Raw genomic sequence first — 27,716 nt, 5'->3', positions numbered from 1 at the left:
AAGGAGCCAGCAGCTCCGTTTTCCCCTCGTGTGATTCGGGTTCAGGGTGCCTGTGTCTCCAGACAAGTCACATGTCTTGAAGGCAGGCTGGCCCCAGTTCTCTGAAGGCTGCCAGCAACTGTGCGCCCTCCCCCCCCCCGCAGGTCCCCCACACCCTCACTGGACAGCTCCTGCCCTTGGAGAGCCCTTCCAGCTTCATCACTTCATCCTGGCTCCCTTCCTAGACCAGCTGCCCAGAGTCTTGGTTCCTCTCCACTGCTCACGGGAGCTGCTTCGCCAGCCAGCCAGCTAGCCAGCCAGCCAGAGCCCCCCACAAACCATGCCATTGAGGGCCAACAGCTGGGGACTTGGGCTCATCCCCAGCTGGGTCTGGTCAGCTTGGCAGCCAACAGGAAAACCCAGGGCCTCCAGGGGCTCTGGGAGGAGGCGGCTCGATCCCAGCCCTGGCTGCCAGGCGATGCCAGCCTGTCCACTCGACAGAGAAACACACGCTGGCCGCCTGCCCTGGGGTGTTTCCAGAAGAGAAATTTAATCTAATTTACATACTTCTAGGTACATCGATAACCAAAATGTGGCCACTGAAAAAAGTTAAAAGGTCAATCAGCTCCCGGTCTCTAGCTGGCCCAGGATTGCAAAATAAAAAGATCCACGTTCCTTATTCTCTACACAAAACGCGTTTTTAAAAAAGTGAAAGGTCTAGGGAGCTATACATAGAAAGCAACAGTGAAAAGAGGGAGGGGAGTGGGGGTGGGGGAGGAGAGTCCCATCCCCACCCCCTCCTGGGCCCCGGAGTCCCCCAAGGCTGTGGGGGGGCCTTGACATGGCAGGAGGCAGCTGTCAGCTCTGAGCTCTTCCAGGCTGGGAAGGCCCCTCTGGTTGGGGGGGGCGGCCAATAAGGATTTCCGTGGCATCATGGGCTCAGTGGGGGGCTCCCAGGCCCCAGCAGGCCCTCAGAGGGAGCGTGCCTTCCCCTGAGCAAGCACCGTGGCATGATGTGGTCGTTTGACTCAGGAACTGGGGGGCTGGGGCAGATCCCGGGTCTCACGAGGTGCGTGTGCATGTGTGTATGTGCGTGCCGGTGTGTGTGCGTGTCTGTGTGTGTACATGTGTGCGAGGATATTCACAGGGGCAAGAGGGAACCAAGACAGGGGTCTTTGGGGTCTTTGCAAATGGCCACGGATGGCAAACAGCCCTGCCTGGCTGCTAGATGCGGGGGGAGCGCTGGCCTTCCTCCCCTTGACCAGATCAGCTGCCACCACAAGAGACCTGGCCTCTCCCCCTGCTGGACCAGGTGGGCATGAGCTGAAGGAAGATGCGCTGTGTGTGGCCCCAGAGCCCTCGGGCTGGGGGAAGGGCCGCTAGCTGGCTCCTGGCGCCCCGGCTGTAGTGTGCCCGGCCCCCAAGGGGTACCGGTTTGAGGTTTTGGCTTGCTCCTTTGGAAACGGAAAAGAAAGAGGGAGGAGAGGGTGGAAGAGACGGAGGAGAAAGAGACGGAGGTGGCACGAGAGGGAATTTGGAATGCTTCTGTGTTAGGGCGCGTCTGCCGCCGCTGTCTGTGCCTGCAGGGCCCGGGGCTCCTCAGGCGGGGGGTCCGCTTTGGAGAAATTCATCTCCAGGATGTGCCGCTGTAAGTGCCGCACCCACTCCTCCTGGATAGAGAGGGGCCCCTGGAATTCCACCTCACAGAACCTGTGTGGAGGAACAGAAAAAGAGAGAAGAGTGGCCACTGCATGAGGAGAGGCAGATGTGTAGGCCTGCCCCTGTCCCTGAGCATCGGGCACTCCTGCCACTACTCAGCGTGGAGAGAGCCAGCCAAGAAGTTCAGGGACGGGGACCCAGACGCCACATGTTTCCTCACAGACAGTCACCTGTACCCATCCCAGGATCAAGGTAGGGTCCCCTAATGACCCCCATCTCTACGCTCAGGGCAGTCTGCTGGCTCTGATGCTGGGGAAGTGCCATCGGGCTTCCCAAGTCCCTCTGCCATCTGACTGAAGCATGTGATCTGAAAGGGGAGAGAGCCCAGAGAGGCAGGCCCTACCCCGCCAGGCTCCAGGACAGAAGGACAGCAGCTGGGGAAAAGGGGTCGGGCACTAACTCACACCCACCCTGCTCATGCACCCAACTCACCTACTCCCTGCGCTTGAGGGAGGCCTCATTGAACAGGGGCCCAGGACCTGAGCTCGTGGCTCCAAAGACTTGAGTTCAAATCTTGCTTCTGACTTGGCCTATGTGGCCTGAGGCAGGCCACCTTAAGTGTCAGACCCAGTTTCCTGGCCTGGGATGTACGCCTGGACTTTGGTAAAAATGAACTAAGACCTATATTTTCCTTAATCAGGCAAACACTCGTTGAGTGCTTACCCTATGTTAGACATAGTTTGAGTGCTTTATAAACATTCAATTTTTTTAATCCTCACAGCAAATCTGTTATCAACCCCATTTTATAGGTGGGAATATTGAGGCATGGGGCAGGAAGCCCTTGCTCAAGGTCAACCCTCAGGGTCCCAGCTTAATGCTCTGAGGTGCTGCTGTCTGTTGAGAGGCCCTTAGCCTGGGTCCAGCCACACTTTAAGGCAGTCCTTGAGGCTCTATCTCCTGACCCCCACAACCCGTCTTGTTCAGAGGCTCTGGGTGACCAAGCCCCAGGTGGGTGGACTTTCTCCCCACCGCCCCAGGGGGCTGCATACCTGCACTTGAGGGTGTAGATGTTGCCCACAAATTTGACCAGTGATGTCTGGGGGGGCCGGGGTACCAGGGAGGGGACCGGCCGGACCCGGGGCGGGGGCTGCCGCACCTCCTCCAGCTTCTGCTGTAGATCATTGGCCTCTTCGCCCCCCCGGACCGCAGAGGCGTCTGGAGGGCGGGCTTGTCGGCGCTCAAATTCTGAGGTGGGGAAAGGTGAAGGGAGGGACAGGAGATAAGCCAGGGGGCAAGACTCCTGGGAAAGTTCCTGCCTTTAGCAAGCAAAGGGTGGAGGCTCTGGGGAACTGTAAGACAGGACAGCTGGTGACTGGACGCTGCCTGGGCCTCAGGACAGGTGGGATGGTGCCCAGAGGGGAGAATGGGTGAGCCACTGGGGAAGTGACTAAGGGCAGATGCACAGTGGAGAACCCCGGTGGCAGGTGTCCCCCACCCTCAAAACCCCCTTCCACCAGCACTCACTGTTGATGTTCTGCCGCTGGTGCTCCTCGGCCTTCACAGTGCCTGGCGGGCTGGCTGCCAGAGGCCGCTCACCACTGTCAGCTGCCCGGCCAGCCTCAGGCCCTGGCTCACCCCCAGCACTGCGGCCCACCACAGCCAGGCCCCCAGGTGCCAGCCCTAGGGGCGGCCGCTTGTCGCTGTCACGGCCGTGGCCGGCGCTGCGGAACTTCTTGGTGAAGGGGCGGCCGCCCTGGATGTAGCTGCGGTAGGCCCCCACCTTCTGGGGCCGGTGCTTGATCCACTCGCTCAGTGTCTCAATGGGTGAGCCGTTCACACACCACTCGGTCACGCCAAATTGCCGCAGGTGCGCCCGCGCGTGGCTGGCCAGGGCCTTGCGGTTTTCGAAGTAAAGGCCACACAGCTCACAGCAGGCCTCAGTGGCTGCAGGCAGAGGGGGTGCCGCTGAGTCCCAGCCCAAAGGGAACAAGAGTACCCAGAAGGCCCTGCCCAGGTCAGGAGTCAGTCCCGCCTCCCACTGGGGCCTTGCCATGGGCCCCTGCTGGGTGTCATTGTGTGCGTGGCACTGCCAGGCCCTGCAGGCCCCAGCAGATGCCCTCCCAGGACCCTGCCACCCACTGCTTACAGGAGTGGGAGGTCTTCTCGTGAAGGGTCTTTGCCTTGAAGGGCAGTTCGGTCTGGATGTAGGTCTTGGCCTTGACCTCTGCTGGGAGGAGGCGGTCCTCCTGCAGGGGCCGCTTGGCTGCCACTGAGCCCAGGTAGCCAGTGGCTGCGGGCTTGGCACCGGTGATGGGTGCCAGGCTGAGCTCTCGAGGAACCTGGGCCGGCCCAGCTCCTGGTTTGCCTGGGCGGCCCGCCATTGGTGCCAGTGGCAGGGGGGCCTGCACAGGCCCAGGAGCAGCCGTGGGAGGCCCATCCTCAGCCAAGGCAGGGGCCAGGTCTCCGGCTGGCGGCTCTTTCTTGATGAGGCACGGTTTGGACTTCTTCTTGAGGATCTCCCGCAGCGTGTCGATGGGCGAGCCGTTGACAGACCACTCGGTCACACCCATCTGCCGCAGGTGGGAGCGCGCATGGCTCGACAGGCCCTTGCGGTTCTCGAAGAACTCACCGCAGAACTCACAGCGGATGTCACGCACAGGCTCTGCCCGGGACGCTGCAGGGGGTCCAGGGTGGAGGGAGGGGGAGGAGAAGGAGGCGGCTGCTGCGGCGGTAAGCCTCCAAGCTCAAGGCTAATGTTAAGTGCCTGGCTGTCCCGTCCATGCAGCCCCAGACCCAAATGACCCGCTCCCTCATCCGCTTCCAGGGGCCCTTGTGTACATTCAGCCCTTCTGCTTGTTCTGTCACCTCAAATTCTAGCTGGCTTCAAGATGATTCCCTGTGACATTGAGAAGCAGTGAGGAGCAAGCACTTCCTCGATCCTGGGCTCAGACACCAGCTTGGCTGTGACCCCCTATGTTATACTGGGCAAACCACTTCCCCTCTGAGCCTGTTTCCTCCTCTACAAAATGCAGATGAAAACCTCCACCTGGAGGGAGCAGCTCCAAGCATGTGGCACACGGCTGGTATGGAATACACCTGAGCACTGCGGCAGAGGCCTGCGCCATCCCCACCTGCTCAGCACACAGCTCAGCCAGCTGAGCAGAAAGAACAGTGACAGGGACAGTACGACTACCGACTCCTGCACACACACGGCTTCGTCTAAGCAGGCACCGTCCTAAGTGCTTTACACCACTCTGGAACCATACAGAGCTCGGACCATGCTTATCTTCTACCTCCAGAAAGAGGAAACTCGCCCAAGGTCACATATTGCTGGAGTGGAAGAGCTGAGCACTTAACCTAAACCCGGCTCCAAATGTTAAACAACTTAGCGACCAGGAATGTCAGAAAGAAGGTGCAGCCTCCCACTTCCAGTCCCTATACTCCCACCCGTGGCAGACATCACTAATTGACCCCTGCAATCTTTCTCCCTAGGAACCTGGTTGGTAGACACTACCAATTGACTGATGGTGGCCCAAGAGGTAAAATCTTCTGGGCATCATTGAATGGCACAATTCTGCCTCCCCAGTGTGGGTGGAGAATAAAGCAGCAGCTCAGCTGAGGGTCTGCATAGCAAGAATGCATAGCTAACCCCTTGTTCTCTGGACCTGTGTATCCTCCCTTCTATTTCTACCCTGGGTGCTCTGGGTACCCATGAAGTGTGTGTGTGGGCGGAGGGAGAACCCTCTACCTGCTCTCACTGCCCTGCCCCCGGGGTCACACTTACACAGGTTCAGGGGGGCCATGTCTTCCCGTGGCGCCGCCCAGGGACCCTCGGATGGGTGTGGCTCCCCATGAAGGGCCCCTGGCAGCATCTCCCGTTTGATCTCCACCCGCATTTGTTCAGGCTTCAGCTTCTTGGGCAGGGAGGGTGCGGCCAGGCCTGGGAACATCTTCCGGGCCGTGGGAGGAGGAGAGGCAGTTGGTGAGTGGCCCAGGGGGCTGCCTGGTGGCGGTGGCAACTTCTTGGCCAGGGGTGAGAGGTGAAGGTCTGCGGGGCTACGGGCTTCCAGCGAGCTGCCAGGACCTCCGCTGCCCACCACCTTGGCCAGGGCTTTTGGGCTCGGCCCTGGTGGGTTAGCGGGGCCACCAGGCCGGGACTGGGTCCGTCTCTTGAGGATCTCCCGTAGTGTGTCAATGGGTGAGCCGTTGACATACCACTCGGTCACGCCCATCTGCCGCAGGTGCGAGCGTGCGTGACTTGATAGGCCCTTGCGGTTCTCGAAGAACTCACCACAGAACTCACAGCGGATATCTCGAGCTGGCTCTGGGCCCGAGGCTGCAGCAGGAGAAAGGAGTAATTAGCATCGTGGGTATCATTAGCATTCTTGTCTGTGGGTCTCCTGGTCGGCTGGGCATGGGCAGCAGCATGCCCACAGGCTGGGGTAGTGGTGGAGGGCAGGTGCAAGCGAGGGAACTGAGGAGTGGGGCAGGGGCCAGACACTCAGCAGGATTGAGGGGAGGCTCCAGGGAGCGCATGGGCCCTTGGTCCTGGCAGAGGATGGAACCAAGACTCCACAGCTCTGCGGGTCCCAGGTCCCGACAAGGATGGGGGCAAGAGGGCAGGAAGTAGTAGCCTAAGTGCCAAATACCATCCAGACCAGGGGCAACCATGGACACTTTCCACACCAAAAGGCAGCACCCCACCCTTGGCCTTTATTCTCAGGGAAGGTCACAGTCATGGAGGTCAAAGGCCAAGAGAGAGGGCCTAGTAGCCAACTGCCAACAAGATCTCTGGGCAGAACCAGCCCACTGCCAAGGGCCCCTGTCTACTCCCTGCCCCAGCAGGAAAGGAGTAGGGAGGGGGCTGCGACCCCCCCGGGAGGGGCTCCAGGGCCCGCAGGGAGGAGGGAGCGGCTGAAGCGAGAACCTACAGAGGTTGAGAGGAGACGGCTCCACATCAGAGGCCCAGAAAATGCCGGCGGCTGCGGCGGCCGAGAGGTCCTGCTTCCCCCAGGGGCTGGCCGTACCCGCGGCCTTCAGCTTGGCCTTCTTGGCCGGCGGTGGGGGGGGGAGCAAGGAGAGGGCCGCAGAGGTGGGAGGAGGCCGCCCCAGCTGGGCCAGGGTGCCGCGCCCGGGTGGGAGGCGGATCTGGACGCCGTCCCTCCTGATGAGCCCGTGGAGCACGTCTATGGGGGATCCCTTGGCGTCCGGGTCGCTGACGCCCAGGTGGCGCAGGTGGGCGCGGGCGTGGCTGGACAGGCCCTTGCGGGTCTCAAACCAGGCACCGCACAGCTGGCAGTCCAGCTCTCTGCCCCCGTCACTATCTAAAGCTGCGGAGACAAAACACAGGGGGGGGGTTCACGGCCGCCACCTTGGCCGGCCCTGGGGGACTGAGGCAAGAAGACCTGATATGATTCAAGGCTGCCCAGGCCGTTTGGGGATCAAGACTCATGCCGCAGATTTATTTTAAGAGGTTTTGGGAAACAAAAGTCCTGTTCACTGCCTAGCCCTTTCGCATCAAGGTGAGTGTGGAGAACTTAAGGATGTGGGGTGGAGAGGTGGTGGCCAAATTCCAGTGGCACAATCTGATGCTCCCAGGCACTCTTCCCTGGGACCCCAGCTGTGGGAGCTGTGTGGGTGCAAAGCAGAGGCCTCACCCAGCTGCCAAGCATCATACAGCCAAGGGCAGACCTGCTCAGGGCCTTGCTCCTGAAAGCAGAGCAGACAGTGGAAGCAGCTTCATGGGAACATGAGGTGCCAACTGGGGTGCCCCGTTGGGCAGGGGGCCAGACCCTGGGCTCACCCCAGGCTAACACCCACAAATGTGTGGGAAGGCCTGACTTCCTAAGGGACGCCATGCTAAACCTGCTCACTGCACCAGGGAGGGAGGGGAGTGGTTCTTCCCAAACCCTTCTTTGTCATGCCCACAGGCAGCCCAGGAGGTATGGCTCCACCTATAGGCACATGAGAGGTGCCTCTGCACAGACGGCCAGGAAGATGTGAAGACAGGGCCAACTACAGGACCTCCTGCCAGGTGGGCCATCTGCCTGCCTATAGGACCCAAGATGCCCCTCTGGAGAAGCCAGGCCCACAGGAGTTCTGATTACCTTCACTGCCCCAACCCTCAGGCTCAGAGAAGGCCAAGAGTGCCCCTAAGTGGTGAGGATGACCCTGGCAGGCTCAGCAGCCACAGCCAGGCCTCCAGGGGGAAGAACAGCAAAGTACAGTGGGAGGCAGATGATAATATGCTGCATGGCCAGCCCAACAGGAGACACAGTGCTCTGACCAACATTCTGACCCAGCGGACCCAGGACATAGGAGCTGTAGTCCCCATTGTCCCCACCCTGGGCTCTGCAGCCCTCCCGGTGCCAGGACCTCCCTCAGCTCCCGGGACCCGCACTCACTGAGGTTCAGGGGCCCTTCGTCCTCAGACTGGGGCCACTGTGCCTTTGGGGAGGCTGGCCGGGGGCTCAGGGACAGCTGGGGGCTCTTGTCCTCAGGATTCTTGGGGGTGGGGGAGCCCGCCAGGGCCAGTGGTGCCTTCTTGAGGAGTGGGGAGCTGGGTGGGTGGGCCAAGCCCTTGGTCGAGAAGCCAGGAGGTGACTTGATGGCCTTGTTGACAGCAGGGGCATCCAAGGGCTTGGCCAAGGCAAGCAGGCCAGGCCGGGGGGCCCCAGCGACCACCTCCTTCGGTGAGTTGGACTTCTTAGACAGGCCCGGGGGCAGCCCGAGGGGTGTGTCGGGCAAGCCCTTCTGCTTCACGAGCTCGTAGAGGAGGTCAATGGGGGCACCGCTGCTCTCCGACTCGGCCACCCCCAGCTGCCGCAGGTGGGAGCGTGCGTGGCTGGACAGGCCCTTGCGTGTCTCAAAGCAGGCACCGCAGACCTCGCAGGTGGTCAGGCTCTGGGCTGGAGGGCGAGATGGAGGCCAAGAGAGCTGGCTGTGAGGCCCTTTGAGCCCTGCCCTCCCCACTTCTCCTCCTCCCAGGACCCCACTCACCCAGGCTCCCTGCAAGCCTCCCTGATCCTTAAAATGACCCTAATGAGGCAGAAATCAGCCTGTCCAGTTTGCAAATAAGGAAACTGAGTCTCAGAGAGGGAAGAGTTGTGCCCAAGGGCACACAGCAGGAAGCAGAGCCCTTCTGTGGTCCAGCCAGTAGAACGCCTTTCAGATACCCAACATACCAGGGTGTCCCGGCAAGAGGTGTTCACACAAACACTGACCTGCCAGTCACACGCTTCCCAGAACTGTCCTAGCCAGCCTCTGCAGCTCAACTCAAGCCCCAAACACTGGGTTGGATGGCCCAGCCACAGTCCCTGTAGTGCCCTACACCCTATTCTGCAGAGCCCTTATCATCGCCTGTCTCCTTCTCTGCCTCCCTGCTCCCCAATTTCAATGACTCCAAGGACAAGTGCCAGGTCTGTTCCGCTCTCTCACATCCCTGGAGTCCAGCACAGTTCCTGTCAACTACTCAATAATGATCTCAATATCAACATACAGACAAGACAGTATCACACAGAAGATCACACAGCTAACGAGGGCCAAAGTCAGCAAATGAACTGGGTCTAAGTGTGAGCTCTTGAAAACCATGCTGTTTCCCTGGATGCCCCTCCCCCACCCAGTGAGGGTACAGCTCAAGGCCGTGCTCGCCCAGGGCAGCAGAAGCTGGACAGAAGACAACCAGATGTCTCCTTAGTGCCTTGGGGTGAAGAGAAAGCTGTTGACCTCACACTAACCCCAGGCCCAAGAGTTCCCTGTGAGTGTGACCAGCCTGGCCAGCACCCCCACCTTGCCACCTGGGTCACTCACCCTTGAGATCTGGCAGCTCCTGCTTGCTGCCATGAGGAACCTCTGCAGCCACTTTGCTACTCAGCCGATTGGCCACCTGCTCCAAGGGCCCAGGGACAGGCAGGCTCTTCTTGGGGAGCGGGGGGGAGCCCAAGTCCATGGCCACCATTGTGTTTTCCTCAGAACCCAGGCCTGTGAGGTTAGGAAAACAAGCTCAGCCCAGGCTGGGCATGAGCTGTCTACCCCCATAAAGACTGAGAGTGGGGGCATGGAGCCTTCTTCCTCATCTTTGGCATCTGCTCTCACTCTGGGAGGCAACTCACCCTATGAGAGCAGAGGCTTCATCCAAACCCCAAGCACCAGGACGTCAAGGCTGCACACTGACAGGGGGGACTAGGAGCAGCTTCCACCCACCCAGAACACACGCTGGTTGGGACAGTGACTCCTATTCTAGGTCTGACAAAATATCTCTCTGGGCAGAACTTGTGCAGGGGAGCATGTCAGTCTTGGAAGCAGGTAGGTGGCAGTCAGAAGGGGAATCCAATAAGAGAAGGCCAGAGTCAGAAGCCAGAGAAGCAATGCAGAGACGAGGAGCCAAGGACAGGAAGGAGGCTCCACAGGACTTGTGGGGAACCTCCACCAGACAAGACAGCTGGGGCTGCAGAGAGAACTCGGGGTTCCGCAGTAGCCTGCTTATCACAAGCTGAGTCCTAAGTGGGGTAAGGTGAGAACTGGGAGCCTGGATCAGCCGGGATCCTGAATGGGGACAGGAAGAGTGGGAATCACAGAACTTTGCAGAAGTTTCTGAGGCATCCGTCAGGTCAGGAAGCTTCCCTGAATGAAGTGTGTATGAGAACAGGGAGTCGAAGGTATGCTTTCGTGGTCTAATTTTTCAGAGAAGGGGGCCTGAGTGGCCTGCTGATCCCCAGGTTTAGCGTTCAGGGTATGGAAACAGCTCTGAGGCTGAAGAAACTGTGTGTTAGTTGAGGTTTTGGAGTCGTTCAGTGCTACGAGCAGGAAGCCATGCAGGTCCTATGCTCAGTTTGAGTCCTACGGAGGCAAGGAGAAGGCAGGTAGGGGGGGCCGCCGGGGCCCGGGACACCGAGGACTTTGTCAAAGTCGCCGGGTGGAGTGGGCGCGTCTGTCAGATGGTGTAGGGACCGTGTCTGAAGTGACCTGGAGTGGGTTTCCGCGCCGGAGGGACCGAGACTGTGGCGAGGGACGCTCCCGGGGCTCCAAGGGGAACAGGGAACATCTGTCAGACGGGGTGAGGGTCCCACGGAGCAGCGGCGGAGAGTGTTTCTGAAGCCCGGGACCCTACAAACTGCGACAGGAGGCCCGGGGCCCGCGCGACTGGAGGGCCTGGGGGGGAGGGGGAGTCCCGGAGACTGGACGGCGGGCGTCGGGGACGACGGCAGGGGGCGGGCGGAATGCCGACTTTGCCCTCCCCGCACCCTCCCCGGCGCGGGCTCTTACCCGGCGCGGGCGCCGGCCCGGGCCCCGGCTCCGGCTCGGCCTTGGGCCCGTCCCGCGGCGGCGGCGGTGGCGGCGGGGGCGGTGGCGGCGGCGGCGGCGCGGGGAGGGCCGCGGGGCCCGGGCTCGGGGGGCTGGGCGGGGGCGCCCCAGCGGGCGCGCGCTCCCGGGCGCCCCCCGCGCGCGGCCCCGCCGCCGCCTTGCTCTCCGCTTTTGTCACTCGGCACTGGGCGGTGGAGGCGGCCATCTTGGCTCCGGCGCACGCGGGGCGGCCGCCCCAGGCGGGAGCAGCCGAGCGCCGAGCGCCGCCGCCGAGCCCGCTCCGTTCCGCCCCGCCCCTCGGGGCGCGCCCAGGGCGGCCGGCCGAGCGCCGAGCGCCGCGAGCGAGCGAAACACTTGTCCGGCCCTGCGGGCCGGGGGTTGGGGGATGGGGCTGGAGCCTCAGGGAGCCGCCCGCACCCGGGTTCGCGGAAGCACGTACGCCGCGCTGAGCGCGGCGGCCAACTGCACTCCCACCCCTGGCCTGGACAGGACGGGACGCTCTTCCCCCCACCCCGAACACCCCTAAGGCTAAAATGGGAATCCTCCGACCACACGCATTTGTCTTAACAGCATCCAGGCTCCTGGAGCCCCGACGGGAGGAGCTAGGACCTGCCCCGGGATCCTGTCCTGGAATTCTCCCTTCCGTGTTGGAGATCTTGGAAGACACCAGATCCCAGCTATGAGGATCCCACACCATCCTGGTAGCCAAATGTCCCCCCGCCCCCGCCGGCGCTGTCCCGCAATCCTACGGAACTCCCCACACGACCGCCAGCACCCCATTTCAGGCACAACCTGTTTCTCCCCAACACCAAACCGATTGCCCCCAGCTGTTCTTTGACAGCTGAGTGGGGCCAGAATCTGACCGTTGCCCCGCCCCCAACCGGGCACCCGCCCCCTACGGCCCACTTAGCGATGTGGGAGATGCTTCTAAAAACAACGGTGCGGGCGGGTGCCCAGACCTAGCCTTAATCTTGGACATCTTTCCTTAAGGCAAGGCTTCCAGGATCTTCTGAACCACTCCTTAACGGCCCCCCCGCCCACCAGGTGATAACCGAAAGCCTGATCAGAGCCCCCCATCCCCCACCCTGTGGACAAGGCCAGGGCAGTACCAGACTGAATCCTGACACCCCAATGGCTTGGCCATCTCTGTCAGCACTGACTAAGGGCTGCCACATAGGTCTTCTGGTGGAAACAGGTTGACCAGAGCTGAACCTGACTGCTGGACACAGGCTGCCATCCCTGGGGGGCCTGACCCAGTGCCAAGTAACGAGTTTGAGCCTGACCTTCAGGCCTCTACCAGAGTGACAAGAAAAGACGAGGGCAAGGCTGTAGCTTACCAACTACCTCCTGTGCCCCCAGCCATCCTCAGAGCCAGCTCCACTTCTCAGCCAGCCCTGAGACACCACAAACCTAGCCAGGTATGTGAGCTGAATGCCCTGGCGACAGCCTTCAGCAGAGGCAAGAAGCCTGAGGTCATGTCCCTACTCTGCCTCTTTCCAAACTGTGACTTCAACCAGCCACTATGTCCTTTCTGTGTCTCGGTCTCCTTGTCCAAGGAGGAGAGGGGGCTTTGATAGCACCACTCTCCACTTTGCATACCCTCAGGTGCCTTTCACTGGTAAGGGGGCTTGCAGATGGGTCCAGCGGAGTTCAGAGTACAGATCTAGGTAGGACCCTGGAAGCTACAGGAAGGAGAAACAGAAGGAAACCTCAGCCCCAAGCAGCCCCTGGACAGTTCCCCCTGTTCAGGAACTTCTCCATTCCCCAGAGCCCACCTACTCCTCACTGCCAAGTTCTCTGCTTTGAGATTCAGTTAAGGCTCCTACAAAGTCAGGCTTTTCAAGGCTGGGTACTTCACCTTTCCACTCCCTCAGTGGTGCCCAGCCCTAGGCTCCTTCACCAAAATGTTACTTCTGAATTTCCCAAGCTGTCCTCCATGGAGAGACCACCGAACATGGTGTTCAGAAGTCTAGCTCTGCTGCTTTGTGGCTGTGTGGCAAAGCAGATGACCTACAGTTTCCTTATCCACAAAACAAGAACACAACAACCCTTAGCCCCACGGAATGGTTTTGAGGCATAAATGGGATGAAACCTTAGTATACAACGAGCACTCAGTTATGGGAGGGGTTATCAATGCTGCTGGACAAAGTAGGCACCAAGGAAAATCCGGAAGGTAGACTCCAGCTCTGCAATGTCTGACAGAATTACAACTAACCTTGCACAAGCCACATTTCAAGTGCTCCATAGCCATATGTGGCCATTAGTGACCTACAGAAGACGTATCTAAAGAACCTTTCCATCTCAGAAAGTTCTATCAGACAGCGCAGCTCTAGACAGAAGATGTTTCTAAGAGCAAGGACACTGGAGCCTGACCTGTTTGGGGTTTCAAATCCCAGCTCCGCCCCTTCTGGCTGTGTGTCCTTGGGCAAGTTAATTAATTTCATTGTACCTCAGTTTCCTCATCTGTAAAATGGGGATAATAATAACACCTGCCTTATAGCGTCATTGTGAGGATGTAAGTAAGTTTGTGTTTGTAAAGTGCTTAGAACATATTTGGCTCCTAGTAAGAGCTGAATAAGCGTGTGTTAAAATCACTGTCAGGCAAGGCAGGGATGAACTGGATCCAGAAGTAGCCCTGGCCCAGCCCCTTAGTAAAACAAAAATAACCTCTAAATGGCAGGGCAGTTGTAAGGACAGTTGTCAGCATACTTTGTAAAGTGACTTGGAACACTACCAGGAAAGCGGAGTGGCTTTCCCTCCCCCCCACCCACCGCCGCATCTCTCTGGGCCCCTGAGAAGGGTCAGGGCCCCAACCCAATCCGCACCCTCTCCCCTTACCATCTCCGTAGGCTGGCCCAGGGTCCTCAGCCCAGGTAGGTGGAAAGGGCACTGCAAGAGGTAAGCGGGGCCGACGCGAGGTCAAGAAGCCGCTAGGTGACCCCCCAGGTTCACAGCCCAGGGGGCTGGGGGGCCGCTCAGCAGCAGAGGTGGCCAGCAGCTCTTGCAGGATGTTGATGGGCGACACGGTGAGCTCCCAGTTAGTGATGCCGAAGTCGCGTAGGTGGGCCCGGGCGTGGCTGGAGAGGCCGGCCCGGGTGTCGAAGCCAGCCCCACAGAAGTCACAGCGCATCAGGCTAAAGGTGCCTGGGTCAAAGTTAGCCACTGTGGAGGGAGAGAAGACATGGACTGCCTGGAGGGGTGACTCTCTGGCCCCAGCCCTCCCCGTTCCCGGGGCTTTTCCCCCACACAGATCACACAGCCAGTGCCACCTGTGACCCTGGACACCTCCCTTTCCCTTCACCATTCACCCTCCTGTCTGTATCAGCTCCCGTGTGCTCACATGTCCTCCCATCCTCCCACTCCAAGAAGGCTTCTCTGCCTGACCTTCTAGGTTTCTCCTCACATAGTTCTTGGCATCAGGGACTCCACCCTCAGAAATCCTTCTCCAGTTGTGGATTTGCAATCCTTTGGCTGAGTGTTCAATTAATATCCTTCTCGTGTCTAGAGCGCATGCCTATTTTTGCTCACTATCACTCCAGTGCTGTCAATTAAATCTTTGTTGAATGAAGAAATGGCCAAATGGATGGGAAGTTCTCCTCTGGGAGCCCACTTGGACACCCCCAGGTGGAGTCAGGGACCTCCTATGGGCTTCCCCAGCCCCCAGCTTCCTCCATCACAGCCCTGGTCACTCACCATTGTAAGTGCCTGATTTTGTGGCTGTCTGCCCCCTGCCCCTTACCCCCAGTGCATGCATATGTGCGTGCATGCATACACACACAAACACACGCACGCACGCACACGCACGCGCGCGCACACACACACACTCAAACACCACACCAGCACCTCCCTCAAGTAGGATCCATGTCTGCCAGCGTCAGAACCACCCAGGGCACTCGTGTTGGAGACAGACCTCCAGAATCAGAACCCTGGTGCCTGGGAATCTGCATACCTCACAGGCTGCCCCAGGGGTTCTGAAGCCGGCCAGGGTCCCACCCTCCTATTACTGGGCCATGAACTCCAGGAGAGCAGGGACTGCTGTTTCGTTCTCTGCTGTGTCCCCAGGTGCCCAGAACAGAGGGGACCTCTCTCAATAAATATTTGTCGAATGAAGACATCAGTGACATTCCCTGCCTGGGGCTGCCTCCTCTGCCCACACTCCTTCCTCCAGCGGCCGGAAGGGCCAGGGCACTGGGGCGTCCCCGCACCTCCACCGATGTGGTGGCCTCTGCCGCGGCTCCCAGTCTTCCAGAAGGGGAGGCCCTGACTTCCCCCTGCTTGGCACTATGGGAGGATTTAGAGTGAGGGTTGCTCGGTTCAGAACTCAGCTGCCGGGCTGTGCGTCTCTTGGGCCTCGGAGGGAGGTGGGTGCCGGAGCGAAGCCGCCCTACCTTTTTTCTTCTTCTTCTGGAAGGAGAACCTGCGCTCAATGGCCTTCACCTCCTCGGCAGAGATGAAGTGTCGCACATTGTAGCTGACGCCCACGCGGTTCAGGTGGCCCCGGACATGGTTGGCCAAGCCGATGCCGTTGTGGAAGCGATCGGGGCAGTAGGGACACTTGCGCTCCTCGTGCTTTAGGGCCACCGCTGGGTCCCCGTCCAGGAGGGCGTCCAGCCCCAGCGGGCCGCCCAGCGGCGCCTCCAGGAGCAAGAAGTCCAGGGGGTGGGCACCCCCCAGCCCCAGCTCCTCAGGCTGCAGCCTTGGGGGCACCCTGGTCGCCGCAGCCATGACCTGTGGCCCCAGCTTTGCCACCAGCACAAGCGGCACCATCCCTCGGAGCTGCTGCTGCTGTGCCCGCGAGGCCTCAGCTGCCCTCAGAGCTTTCCGGAAGGTCCGCTTCAGGTCCAGGGCCAGCTGCGGGATGAGGCCGGGGGCAGCTAGGGGTGGAAAAACCCCATTTTCGGGGGAAAAGTCCATTTCCGAGGCCAGTGGTATGTCTTCCTCCTCTTCGCTCCAAGGGTGTCTCTGGTCCCCCAGCTGGGCCGGGAGCCCCTGCGGGGGGACCACGCTCTTGTTTCTACTGGGCTGTAAGGAGTAGGGGGTGGATGCTAGAGGTGAGGGAAAGGCTGGCCTTCCAGGGGGCCCCTGGTCTGAGCCGTGCAGAAGGGGCTTTGACAGTGGGAAATCCCTCATGCCCAGCTGTTGGCAGCCTGGGCCAAAGGCCAGGCTGGGGTCATATCCAGCGGGGTTCTCCTGCCACGAGGGGGCCAAGAGCGGTTCAGCTTTACCAAAGTAGTCCTCAACAGCATCAGGGAAGCGGGCATATGCATCCTGGCTGGTGCCCGGTTGGCTGGCAGGGTCCTCCTCAAAAGCCTCGGCATCGTCCTCCCAGTGGGGCTGGGCATGTGCAAGCCTCATGTGCTCCCTGAGCAGGCTCTCACTGGGCGCGGGGAAGCCACAGAAAACGCAGCCCCTGAGCCTTGAGGAGGCTCGGTAGGATCGGTAGGTGAGGGTGGTGGCATCAGGGCCTGGGCTGCCAGCCCCGCTGCCGCTCCCGAAGGGCTCCCTGGCAGGCTGGCTAGGAGGCTCGCGCACATGCAGTTTGGCATGCTGCACAAAGGCCTTGGAGGAATTGGTGCCAAAGATGCACTTGGGGCACTGCAGCCGTGCCTCCCGGCCCTCGTCGCCTGGGGGGACCTGCTTCAGTTTCTGGATCTCTTCGATGATCTTCTCCCGGGAGGCCTGGTGCAACTGCCGGTGCTGCTCCAGGGCACCGGGGTCGGCGAAGGCCCAGCCGCACTCTCCGCAGGCCAGCAGTGGGGCCAAGTCAGCGGGGGGCTCCTGGCCCGGGGCTCGGCGGTGCTGGCTCATGTGCTCCAGAAGGTGCTCCTTCTGCTTGAAGTAGATGCTGCACTCGATGCACGGGAACACGGCCGGCTCCTCGTCCTCATCCTCATCTGGGCTGGCCACCCCCTTGGCCACCTCCTCCAGCAGCTCACACAGGTAGGGCCCCGTCCGGATCGGGGGCAGCAATGGCTGCAGCCGCTCCACAGATGCCTCTGAGTTCACCGTCCAGGTCTGCGTGGCCACCTCCGAGGCCGACCTGGGGAGGCCCCACTCCGACGGCTGAGCCAGCCCTTCGAGGTCTGCCAGGTGCTCTCTGGTGTCCACCACCGTCACATCCAACGTCTTAGTGGTATCTTCCACCGGGACGAGCACTGTCCTGAAGGAGGTGAGGGGCAGGGGCTGGGGCGGCAGGTCCAGGTGCAGCTCTGCATCCTGGGATGGGGCCTGCTCATCTGTGTCTCGGAGCCAGTCGAACCTGGGGTGGCCCCGGGGGACCTTCTCCAAGAGCTTCGCTTCACCCTGATGGTGCAAGAACCTTCTAGATCCCTCAAGCTCAATGTGGGGCTTCAGAGTTCTCACAATGACCGAATCCTCGAACCTCCGCTCAGATGGGATGCCCTCCCTGGCTTCCTGGACCAGGGGGTGCTCCCAGGTCCCCTGGCCATCAGGGGGGCCAGGGAAGTGGCCCAGGAGGTGGGGTGGTGGGGAGCCCGGCTGGAAGTCCAGGCTGCCTCCATCCCAGCAACTGCAAGGAAGTGCCAATGGGGACAGGTTAGCCACAGGCCTCAGTTTCCCTTCCTTGGGCAGGGGAGGGGGTCCTTGTAGGCAGTCTGAGACAAGCCCCAGAGACCCAGCCTGAGGGTGACCTCAGAGGGGCCGGGAGTGTGGAGGTGAGGGCGGGGAGGTAGGGGGAGTGGATGTGGCCCTTCCAGAGCTGTTGGACCAAAAACCACATTCAGCTCCCAGGACGCACCTGTCCATGTAGCCCAGCCCCGTTGCTTTGTGGGAGAGTGTGCAGGGTCCACCAGGGGTCACACCAGGGTCACAAGGCATGTCCTCGAGTCTGGCGGCACAGTCAACTCTCATCTGTCTCCCAGGAGGGCCCAAGGCTCTGATCTGTGCCCCCAGCTGCATAAGACCAAGAGGTTTTCCCCCAACTGGGGTGATTTAGTTCATTTAGTCTCACTTTCCAGCAAATTTCGTGCAACTCTGTGGCATGAACAACTCAGGGGAATGCCCTTTCCCCTGCAGCTCCCCTCTTGCAAGGGCAGAGTCAAGAGTGGTTGAAGGACCCTGCTCAGCCTCTGGCCCCAAGGACCCTGACCTCCTTTGGGGGAAAGGGGGAAGGCAAAGCAATCTCACTGAGCCTCAGTTTTCCAATCCTAAAAATGGGAACGAGTCCCCAAAACCAGGAGCCCCTGTGTCCTTACACAACATCTAAGGAGCTTTCTCATATCCACAGTCAAAGAAAAGTTCACATGAGGTATGTGCTCATTTAAATGGTCGCAACTACAAGCCTTCAAATGAGGACCTTGACCCCGATCCCGGGAAGTGTAGGGAGAGGAGGACACAACTCCGTGCTGGGGAAATGCTTCACTTCCCCAGATGCCTGGCTCCTGGTAAGCCCACAACCAACGTGGGTTCTTATCATGGCTGTTCCTGATAAATCTCCTTTCATTTTCAGGACCCTGCCTCCAGGAGGGGTTATCAATCGTGCCTACCCAACAGGTGCAGAAATGGGTTCCACCGAGAGGCAGAGCAGAAATCACGGGGTCACCTCTCTCAGCCCCATCGGTGACATGTGACACCAACAGGACCACCCCCCCTCCAGGGCCATGGCAAAGATCCAGTGGGGTAAACCTCTGCCAAGAGGCTAGTCCACAGCAAGCGCTCAACAAATGGGAGCTATCATTAACCCATTGCAACGCTTATTACATATGAGCACCCACCAAGACTTAATAAAGGGTCGCTGCTGTCACCACTGCTGTCAGTTCCTGCTCCTGTCCAACCTCCCTGGGGTCCTCAAGGCCAGTTTGTGAGATGCGCCTTAGGGACTCTATTTTACAGATGGGGAAACTGAGGCTTAGAGAGGCCTGGCATCATTCTAAGGGTCACCTGGCAGAGACAGGACTCCAAGGGTCTAACCTTCAGGCTCCTGTCCCTCTGGCCCTGCTCCTGGCAGGGATAATGAGAGTTGACTGTCTGTGTTCATCCCAGTCTTCCCCACCCCCTGCACATGCCCAGGGGCTTGCCTGCTGGGAGCCACCTCCTCCTGCCTGGCCTCCTGATTCCCTCCTTTCCCCTTCTCGCTCCCCGGGGGCTTCCTTTGGGCCTAGGCACATCCTGCTTGCCCCCCTGCCCTCCCTGAGGTCAGGGCCAGCGTGGCACTCACCAGCTGCTGATCCGATGGGTGGCGGAGGTGGCACGGGGGAGGGCTTCGCTGAGGCCGGGATGGGGCTGCCCGTCTGCAACAGAGAGGGGAGACCCTGAGGGGCTGGGGTCCCCCTGGCCGGGGTCCTTCACAACACCCCAGCTCCGGGAGCCCTGCCGGGCACCTCGGAAGGGCCCAGCCGGCTCCCCACCCCTCTCCGAGAGGCCTTTGGCCTCTGCGCTCGTGAGCCTTGAAAGGGGTCTCTTTGGAGGAGTCTCCTGGGGGACCCCTGGGGCTTCCTGCCTTCAACCCTCCTCTCTGCCCCCACCAGCAGCCAAGGTGATTTTTTAAAATCACACCCTGGTAAAAACTCACCTGACTTCTCATCCTACCTCTGATAAAAGCTAGGTTCCCAACCACTAGCTACAAAGCCCTGCAAGGTGGGATGTCTCCAGCTCTCTCCAGCCTCATTCCCTCTCCTTGCCCCTCACTCACTCTGCCCTGACTCCTCTTGACGCCTCAAGCGCACCCAACTTTTTCTGGCCACGCCGGAGCCTCTGCATTGGCTATTCCTTCCATCTGGAGAGTCCTTCCCTGGCCACTCATCAAAGGGATCCCCTAGGACTTTCTCTCTTGTCACCTGTTTCATTTCTTTCTTCACACTCTCTGAAATCGCCTGGTTCCTCTTATGGATGCCTGCCTGCCTGCGTCCCTGCTAGCGTATTAAGCACCCGCTGAGGGCGGGGACTTTTTCAGCCTCATTCACTGCAGCATCCCAGTGCCTGCCACACAGCTGGTGCTCAACCAACACTTGCCAGATGATGAGTGAGGAGCTCTAAGCCTGAGCTGCAGAGGGCCTGTCCCTGCCTCCCAGGCCCCCTTCCAGGCCTAAGTCCTAGAATCAAATCCCCTCCTGGGACCTCTCACACAGATAGAGCCAACTCTCCATTATCCGCCTGTGGAGCCAACGCCTGGAGCGACCGCAGGAATCCTGGCCTGTGCCTCTTCTGCCCGCCGCACTCGCCCGACATGGGTGAACGTGCCAGCTGGGGTGCAGGCCAACTGCCTGGGCCAAGGTTAACACACGGGGGGAACTTGCGCCCCATCCAGAGCCTGACAGAGGCAATTGCTGGATTAGCTTCAACCGGAGGATGGTCCAGAAAGAGGGCTAGGGCCAGGGCTAGTTCTTTTTCCGATCCCCCATGGTTCAATTTGCCCAGGAAATTGAGAGCTGACTGTCAGGAGCCAAAGCATCAAAAGTGCCACCAGGGGCGGCGTGGGGGGTCAGAAAGTCACAGTCACTGTCTGTGGGTCTTTCTACAGAGCCTGAGAGAAGGGCTGTGGCTGTCACATGGCCTCTGGAAGGTGAGGGTGGCGATGGGGTACACACATCTGCACTGTCTCGAGCTGTTTCTCAGCCTCAGCACTATGGCACGTAGGGTTGGATGATTTTCTGTGCACTGCGGGATGCTGCACATTATCCCCGGCCCCTCCCCACTAGATGCTGGTAGCCCCCTGGCCCCTGGCCCTGCAGTCATGACAACCAAAGGTGTCTATAGACATGGCCAAAGCGTCCCTTGCAGGCAGAGTGGCCCCCCATTCGAGGCCCCCTGGGGTAGACTGATGGGGAGCAGAGCCAGACTAAGGGTATGCTCAAATGCAAGGGCGGGTATCAGGGTGGGAGGACAAGGTGGATGTTGGAGACGGCGTGAGGGTTGGGAAAGCAAGGCCTGGACCAGCCAAGGGAGAGAGACCTCAAAAAAATGTGGTCTCTTGAGAACACAAGATCATAAATGTGAGCTACTCGGGGGAGGGCAAGTCATTCAGTGGCATCAAGCCCCTGCACAGCCTAAAGGTGCAGTCTGAGGGTGTGGGCGTCCTGCTTCTGAGATTCTGGGACCCCAGCTGCTGAGATTCTGGGCGTCCCAGATTCGTTGATTCTGCAATTGGCGTTGTCTAAGGATTCCACGAGCCAGGGGGCTGTGTTGGCCTCTTTGAGCAGCTCCAGCGAGGCTCCTATTTTTAGTGGCAGCATTTTGGAGGAAGCAGGCCAAGCAGGGCCCTGTGTCCAAGACACCTGGGGGCTGGGGGGCTTGCCCAGGGGCCTCCATGACTGGCAGGGATCCAGAAGTCACTGCAGGTCAGACGAAGTACCTGGATGCAGCCCTTGGCAGTGGCCATGTCAAAGGGCCCTCATGGACTCCTGCTATCTGTGGGTCCCCGAGAGGGTTTGAAAATGAGAGAAGGAAAATGAGAAGGGTATCCACGAGCAGCTGGAACCCCAAGCTGGGCAGCTTGGCAGCATGGCCAAGAATCTAGACTTTGGAGGCAGACAGATCCAAGTTCAAGGCCCAGCAGTGACTGAAGGGCACACCTTTCCCACCTGTTTCCTTCTCTGTATAAAGGAGACAGCTACCACCCATCTTGCAGGGCTAGCGACGGATGCCAAGGAGATCACACAGTACATGCTCCATCCAGAGACGCAGCGGTAGGGGGGAAGAAAGGGCTGTGAGGGTGCCTGGGACGGGGGTCGGGGCTGGCCCAGAGGTGTGCCAGGTTGGAAGCTGGAGGCTGGACCGAGAGCCTCAGGTCGGCTCACTCCATGCTCTGATTTCCTCCCCAGCCTGGGGCCCCACGCAAGGGCAGACATAATGTGTCGTTTGTCCCCTGGCCCCCTGGTCCCAATGCCAAGCACGCACCAGACTCCATCAATCCATGTGGACCGTCTCAGCCCCCCAAGCCTTGGCTGCACCCAGTAGGCCAAAGAGAGAGAGGCCAAATGTCAGGCGGGGGCTGTAAGGAGGCTGTGAGGTCTCCAAGCCAATAGCCACAGTAGAGGAGAGAGAAGGCAGTGGAATCATCCGCGTCCAGACGGAGAAGTTCAGAAGTAGCCGCTCCAGGGGTACCTTTGGGGATCTCCAAGGGCAGGGTTGGGGTGAGGGAGGGCCCAGGCTTCGGGGTGGAACAGCAGCCCCAGAGGCTGTTCCTATTTATAGGCATCACAAGACTCCTAGGGCAGGTGCCTGAGCCAGGAAGGGGGGTCGAGCAGGCCGAGAGGGCAGCAGGGGAGGCGCCGTGTCCCAAGCCTAGGCCCTCCTCTAACCTCCAGGCTGTGACCCCACCCAGGTCAAGCCACCCCTGTCGCATGCCCCCATTTGCTCAAGGACATCATTAAGGGTGGGTCTGGCCCCCTTTTGGCAGCCACATTCCCCCCCTCCCTAGGCACATGCACTGGAGCCTGGTTGATTCCCTGGAGCAAGTGAGGAGGCACCTACCTACCTCCCTACTTACCTTCCCCCTCTCTTGCCAGACCTGGGGCTTCTGCCCGGTAGAGAAGTGACCAATTCCTCAGAATCAGACCCAGAGAGGACTCGGGGCCCCAGACCCTGCTTCCCTGGGGTTCTCACAAAATCAAGGTCTCAGGCCTGCCAGGGGCTGGCCAGCCGCATGACCTGGAACATGGTCCTGCCAACCTCTGGGCCTCAGTTACTAACGGTTCGGAGGAGGGGTTTGCTAAGGTTCCCTGAGCATGGATACTCTCACCCTCAGCGGCCTCACCCTGTCATCCCCCTGTGTAACACCTTTGGGTGCTACCCATCACCTCCATGCCATTGCTTATGTGGAACCTGATGCCTATACTCCCCCTGCCCTCTGTGTCTGACTCACTGTTCCTCATCCAGGACTCCAGAAGGCCCCCAGGCTGGGCCCAGCTGGGCTTCACCCACTGCAGCCCCAGTGACTATGTCCTAACACCTGGTGGCTGGTTTGTCTCCCTAGCACCACATGGCAGGGTCCATGAGGGTGAGGATGGAGTGTGTGTGTGGCCCCAAAAAGGTGCTCTGAAAATACGTGAACTAATATTATGCATGTTGCTAAGGGTGAGTTGGGGCAGGTCAAGGATGCCTTGACCCAGGGTGGTGGTTAAAGACGAGGGCTGTCAAGCCAGGTTAGTGCCAGCTGTGGGACCATGGGCAACTTACTTAACCCCTCAGGGCCTGAATTTTCCCATCTCTAGCACGGGATGATTATAACTGAAGCTACCCTACAGGGATCTTTTAAGAATGACATGAGATGATCACGTAGAAGGCTTGGCACGTAGGAAACTCCTGATGAGGTACATGGAAGTTCCTGGAAACCAAGGCCTATAGGGCAGGCCAAGCAGATGAAGGGAGACATCTGGTGCATCAGCCTGCACTGCCCCCACCACTCTGCTCCTCCCGCCTGGTCCTCCTCCTCACCACAGGACCTTTGCGCCTGCTGTTCCCACCACCTGGCTTATCTTTCCCACCATTCATTCAATGCTCCACTCAAATTCCACCCACTCAGGGAGGTTTCCCAGGTCCTCCAGGCATGATCCTGGCCCTCTGTTTAATACCTTCACGGCACCTGTCACTACCTGTCCTTACGTTATTTATATAGTTGGTTGTTTTCTGTCCCTCCTACCACAATGTCAGGCCTCTGTGGGAAGGGAGTTTTGCCTCTTTTGTTTATGGCTGTATCCCCAGCACCTAGAACACAGCCTGACACATAGTAGTTGCCGAGTATTTAATGAATGAATAACAAATCTTGAGGTGGGGACAGTGTGAGATCCCCTTTTGCTGAGTAAACCAAGGCACAAAGGGGTAGCTGGTGTCCCTGACTACCCAGTCCCTCCCCAGCCACTAGAGGGCACATGCTGTTTTGGCCCATGGCTCAGGAGCAGGACTCACCAAGACAGTGCAGCAAGAGGGAGCTGGGATAGACTGATGGGAACGGGGTATGCCTGAGGAACAAGTGGGCTCTCAGGGCAGTATGTTCAGGGTGCTAAGCTGGGCACCTGGACCCAATGAGTGTGCTCAAAGGAGGGAACGGGGCAGACCTGAGTTCAAGTCCCAGCTCCTAGCCACCCACGGGGTGGGGGGGCATTTATCAGGTCTTTGGCTCCCAGGGCCTCTGTTTTCACATCCGTAAAATGGGAAAATAAGCAGAGTACAAAGAGAAGGCTCTAGACCCAAGCAGAATCAGAATCCCATCTCAAACCCTGCTTGGCTGGGTGACCTAGCCCTCTTGGAACCTCAGGGACCAGGCTGGATGCTCCCCCAGGGCCACAGGGCCCATCCTCTTACCAGAAATGCCACCTCTGCCATCCAGAATGTCTCGGGGTCCCTCCTTGGTGACAGGCAGGTAATGGGTGGACCGGAAGATGCCACCTTCCCCTTCAGCAGCCTCGGCCCCACCTTCAATGTCTTCCCTCGGTGCTGGGCCAGGCAGTCTCTCAGGGCCACGAGGACGATCTGGGGCGGCCAGGCCGCCTGCCAGGGGCCCATCCATGGATGCTCTCTGCCTGGCTCCACTCAATTGCTAGGCTGGCTCAGCAAGGCATTGTAGGTCTGGGGGCAGAGAGATAGATGCTTAGGGGAGGTGGGAAAGGGATGCTGCCTCAGTTTCTTCTTCCTTGAAGCCCCAATCCTCACCCTTGCTGCTCAGTGCCTCAGTTTACCTCCCAGCCCAGGAGAGCTGAGTAAAGGGTGCTGAGGCCTTATCCATATGCATCGTATCCCAGATGGCCTCTATCCTCAGTATGCCCCAGTCTCCCCACCGGTAACTCCTCTTTACACAGCTCCTGTACTGTACTGCCTCAGTTTACCCCATTTTTACACATGCAAACTCATGCACTTTGTTTTCTTCCAACATTAATCCTATCACTTCTCCCAGGTGCCTCCCTTCATTCACACACTACTGCACTTTTCCCAACTGTGCCCTCGCGTCCATGCACATGCATCGCCTATGCCCATGCCTCAGCAGGCATCCCAGCCACTTCTGCACTCGGATCCTAGACACTATCCCAAGTGTCCCCATCATTACCTCTGCACTTTTCCCACACTCCAACCCCCATCCCCTCAGGACCTTAGGGTTCTCATTAACCCTTTCACCCTCACACACAGCCTCAAGTGACCCCAGCTTTAACCCCTCCTCTCCCCAACATCACCCCTCATGCATACCCAGCCTGGGCTCTTCCATCCCTCCCTCCCAAGATTTCTCTAGTCTGCGGACAAAAACGACGGATGGGGCTCCTGGTCCAGAAATGAGGACCCTGGGGAGGCCGTGTGTGTGGGGGGGGTGGGTGCTGTCCTCTCCACCTATAAATACCTTCAAGGTAACGGCAGAAAGTGAAGGGCAGGAATGAGGCGCCCTCCCCAGGGAGATGGTGGGGAGGCCGGGCCCAGGCAACCGGGGCGGGGCCCGGGCTCCAGGCCTGGCTGAAGGCGCTGCCCTCGGGGGCCTGGGGGCTCCCAGGGGGCCAGTCCGTGGCCTGGCAGTCGTGGCGGGGGTCCCTGCCCAGGTCCAGAGGAAGCACCTGCGGGTGCCCACCGGGTGGGCACTGCCCGCGGGGAACAGGCGGGACCGCAACTTCGGGGCACTTTGGCAGCGTGGGAAGGGGCCTCCCGCCTGGACGCCCCCCGGGGGTCGCAGGGGTGGGGGCGGCGCCGCGCCAGCGCACCCCTCGTTGGGCCAGGGTCCGGGAGACGCTCCCTCCGCCCGTGCACTTCGGGGCGGGAGACCCCGTGGGACGCGCCGAGGTGGGGGGACACCTGCCCCAAGACCCCCGCTCCTCCCCCCCACCGGAACGGCCCCGCCCCCGACCAGGCCCCGCCCCTGCAGGCCCCGCCCCCGCCCCCCGCCCCGGGGGGTCCCGCCTGGCCCGGCCCGGCCCCGGCCTCCCCCTCCCCGCGCCGGCTCCGCCCCGCCCGCGGGCTCCCCAGGCCGGGCCGGGCCTCACCGGGGAGGCGGTGCCGCCGGCCAGGCGCCGGGGTTCGAAGCTCCCCTCCTCCGTGCGGCCGTCGCTGCCGCTACCGCCGCTGCCGCTCCCGGTGCCGGTGCCGCGGCCTCCGCAGCCGCCGCCGCCTCCACCGCTCGGGGGACATTGTCCCTTTAAATCGCTCCCCCCGCCGCCCCGCCCCCCCCGGCGCGCCGCCGTGACCTCAGCGCGACAGCCCCGCCGCGCCGCCATGATGGGGAGGTCCAGGCCCCCCTCCCCCCCCCCGCGCCGCCCGGGGAGGGGGCGGTCAGCGGGCGCGCCGCCATATTGGGAGTGGCCAGGCGGGTCACCCTTAAAGGGGCCGCGCGGCCTGAGAGTCCAAGGAGAGGGTCTGTTTCCATGACAACACACTTGTCCCCCTGCCCCCAATAGCTCCTCATCACCCTACTGGTTCTTCCAATGCTAGGCCTGCTAATAGCACCAGAAGAGTGGGGAGGGGGCAGAGAAGTTCCCCCATGGGTCATTTATAGGTCATTGAAAACTCCACTCAGCCAATCCTTATCCTTCAGTCCCCTGCCCCCAATCAGCTACCTTCCAACCACAAGTCTTCTCCCTCCTTTCCCATTATCCACACTGGACTTCAGCATCTACAGGCCCCTAGAGCTGCCCTAGGTCCCCAATGCTAAGTCCCCCTTCTCCACCCAACCCCAAGGATCACAGCCTCCAGAACTACCCCATCATGAATACATAACAAGTCTGCTGCCTTCTTCCATCCACCACTCATCCATATGTCCAACCACCCACTCACCTCCCTACCCATTCATCCACACTCATCTATCCATTCAATCAACTAACCAACTATCCACCCATCCATCCAAACACCCACTCAAACCACCCATCCACCTCCTGTCTTCCCACTCATCCATCCACCAATCAACCAACATCTGGTCCTGTCAGCCAGCTAGCCACCCACCCAAATTCCCATCCACCCACTCAACCCACTCATCCACATCCCATCTACCTGCCCATCCACCCCACCACCCAAGTAAATACTTACATATCCAAACAACCAAGCAAGCATCCACCCATCCCTACACACATCCTTCCACCCAGCCACACAGACATCCATCCTTCAGTTGCACATTTACTTGTTTGTCCACTAGAGTGTAAGCTCCATGAGGACAGGAGTCCTGTCTGCCTAGCTCATTATTGTTTCCTCACTGCCTAGCTCAAGCCTCAGGAAACCCCAACAAATATTCATACAATGTATATAACCACCTACTCAATTAACTCAAATATTTATTTCCTACTGTGATCCAGGCTTTTCTAGGCAGACGTACCTATCCCAGCTAACTGCTTATTTACTCACCTACCAGGGCAAGTTTCCACCAAATGCTAACCTATTTATCTGCCAAATGTCCCATACACACTACCCCTCACCCATCCATCCACCCATGACTCAAATGCCCACTCATTTACCCAACCAACACTCACAGAGTTCAACGGTCTCCACACCTACTCACCCCTTCCTTCATCTGCCTCCCAGACCCATGCTCTCCCTGCCATGAGGGAGCTGGTGTGGGATTTGGGGGCCTAGGAAGATGCTCTCATCTGAGGCCTGGGCTTCAATCAGAAGCAGGTGCTGCCCCTAACAATGACAAATTCCTTTTATTGAACACCTTAAACAATGGGTCTTCTACTGTGTAAGAAACTTTAGATCCATTTTACAGATGAGGAAATTGAGGAACTAAGAGAGTAAAGGTCTAAGGTCACACACCTGGTGAGACTCTCCTTATATTGTCCCTTCCATGAGAACTCCAATTAGGAGAGAAATTGGGAGACTTGAATGGTGGGAGGGGGATGCTTTCTGATTGGCCACAC

General features: G+C 59.7%; 1 protein-coding gene and 1 long non-coding RNA gene across 21 annotated transcripts; one reads left to right on the top strand and one right to left on the bottom strand.

The window, feature by feature from the left end:
- Window positions 1-505: 505 nt before the first annotated feature.
- WIZ (WIZ zinc finger) lies at window positions 506-27,423 on the bottom strand. Of its 20 annotated transcripts, none has more exons than XM_078054339.1 (14): window positions 27,359-27,423; window positions 24,202-24,465; window positions 19,118-19,190; window positions 17,699-17,882; window positions 15,330-17,470; window positions 13,780-14,103; window positions 9,448-9,618; window positions 8,043-8,546; window positions 6,570-6,968; window positions 5,423-5,974; window positions 3,785-4,312; window positions 3,163-3,582; window positions 2,688-2,883; window positions 506-1,689 (listed from the first exon to the last, which is right to left on the bottom strand). In XM_078054339.1, the coding sequence occupies exons 2-14, from the start codon at window positions 24,400-24,402 to the stop codon at window positions 1,530-1,532; spliced, it is 5,853 nt and encodes a 1,950-aa protein (XP_077910465.1). In that variant the 5' UTR covers window positions 24,403-24,465; window positions 27,359-27,423; the 3' UTR covers window positions 506-1,529. The 20 variants fall into 20 exon arrangements, with proteins under 20 accessions (XP_077910465.1, XP_035945012.1, XP_035945013.1 ...); XM_036089119.2 differs by lacking the exon at window positions 27,359-27,423 and adding an exon at window positions 25,857-26,001; XM_036089120.2 differs by lacking the exon at window positions 27,359-27,423 and adding an exon at window positions 25,226-25,600.
- On the top strand, window positions 11,189-18,703 carry LOC118533717 (uncharacterized). The gene is made up of 2 exons (XR_004916350.2): window positions 11,189-12,359; window positions 18,410-18,703. It is a non-coding gene; the product is annotated as an uncharacterized LOC118533717 (long non-coding RNA).
- Window positions 27,424-27,716: the final 293 nt, after the last annotated feature.

Source organism: Halichoerus grypus, chromosome 1 (assembly GCF_964656455.1).
Source record: "Halichoerus grypus chromosome 1, mHalGry1.hap1.1, whole genome shotgun sequence".
Taxonomy (NCBI): Eukaryota; Metazoa; Chordata; class Mammalia; order Carnivora; family Phocidae; genus Halichoerus; species Halichoerus grypus.
This window is presented reverse-complemented; position numbering and strand designations above follow the sequence as displayed.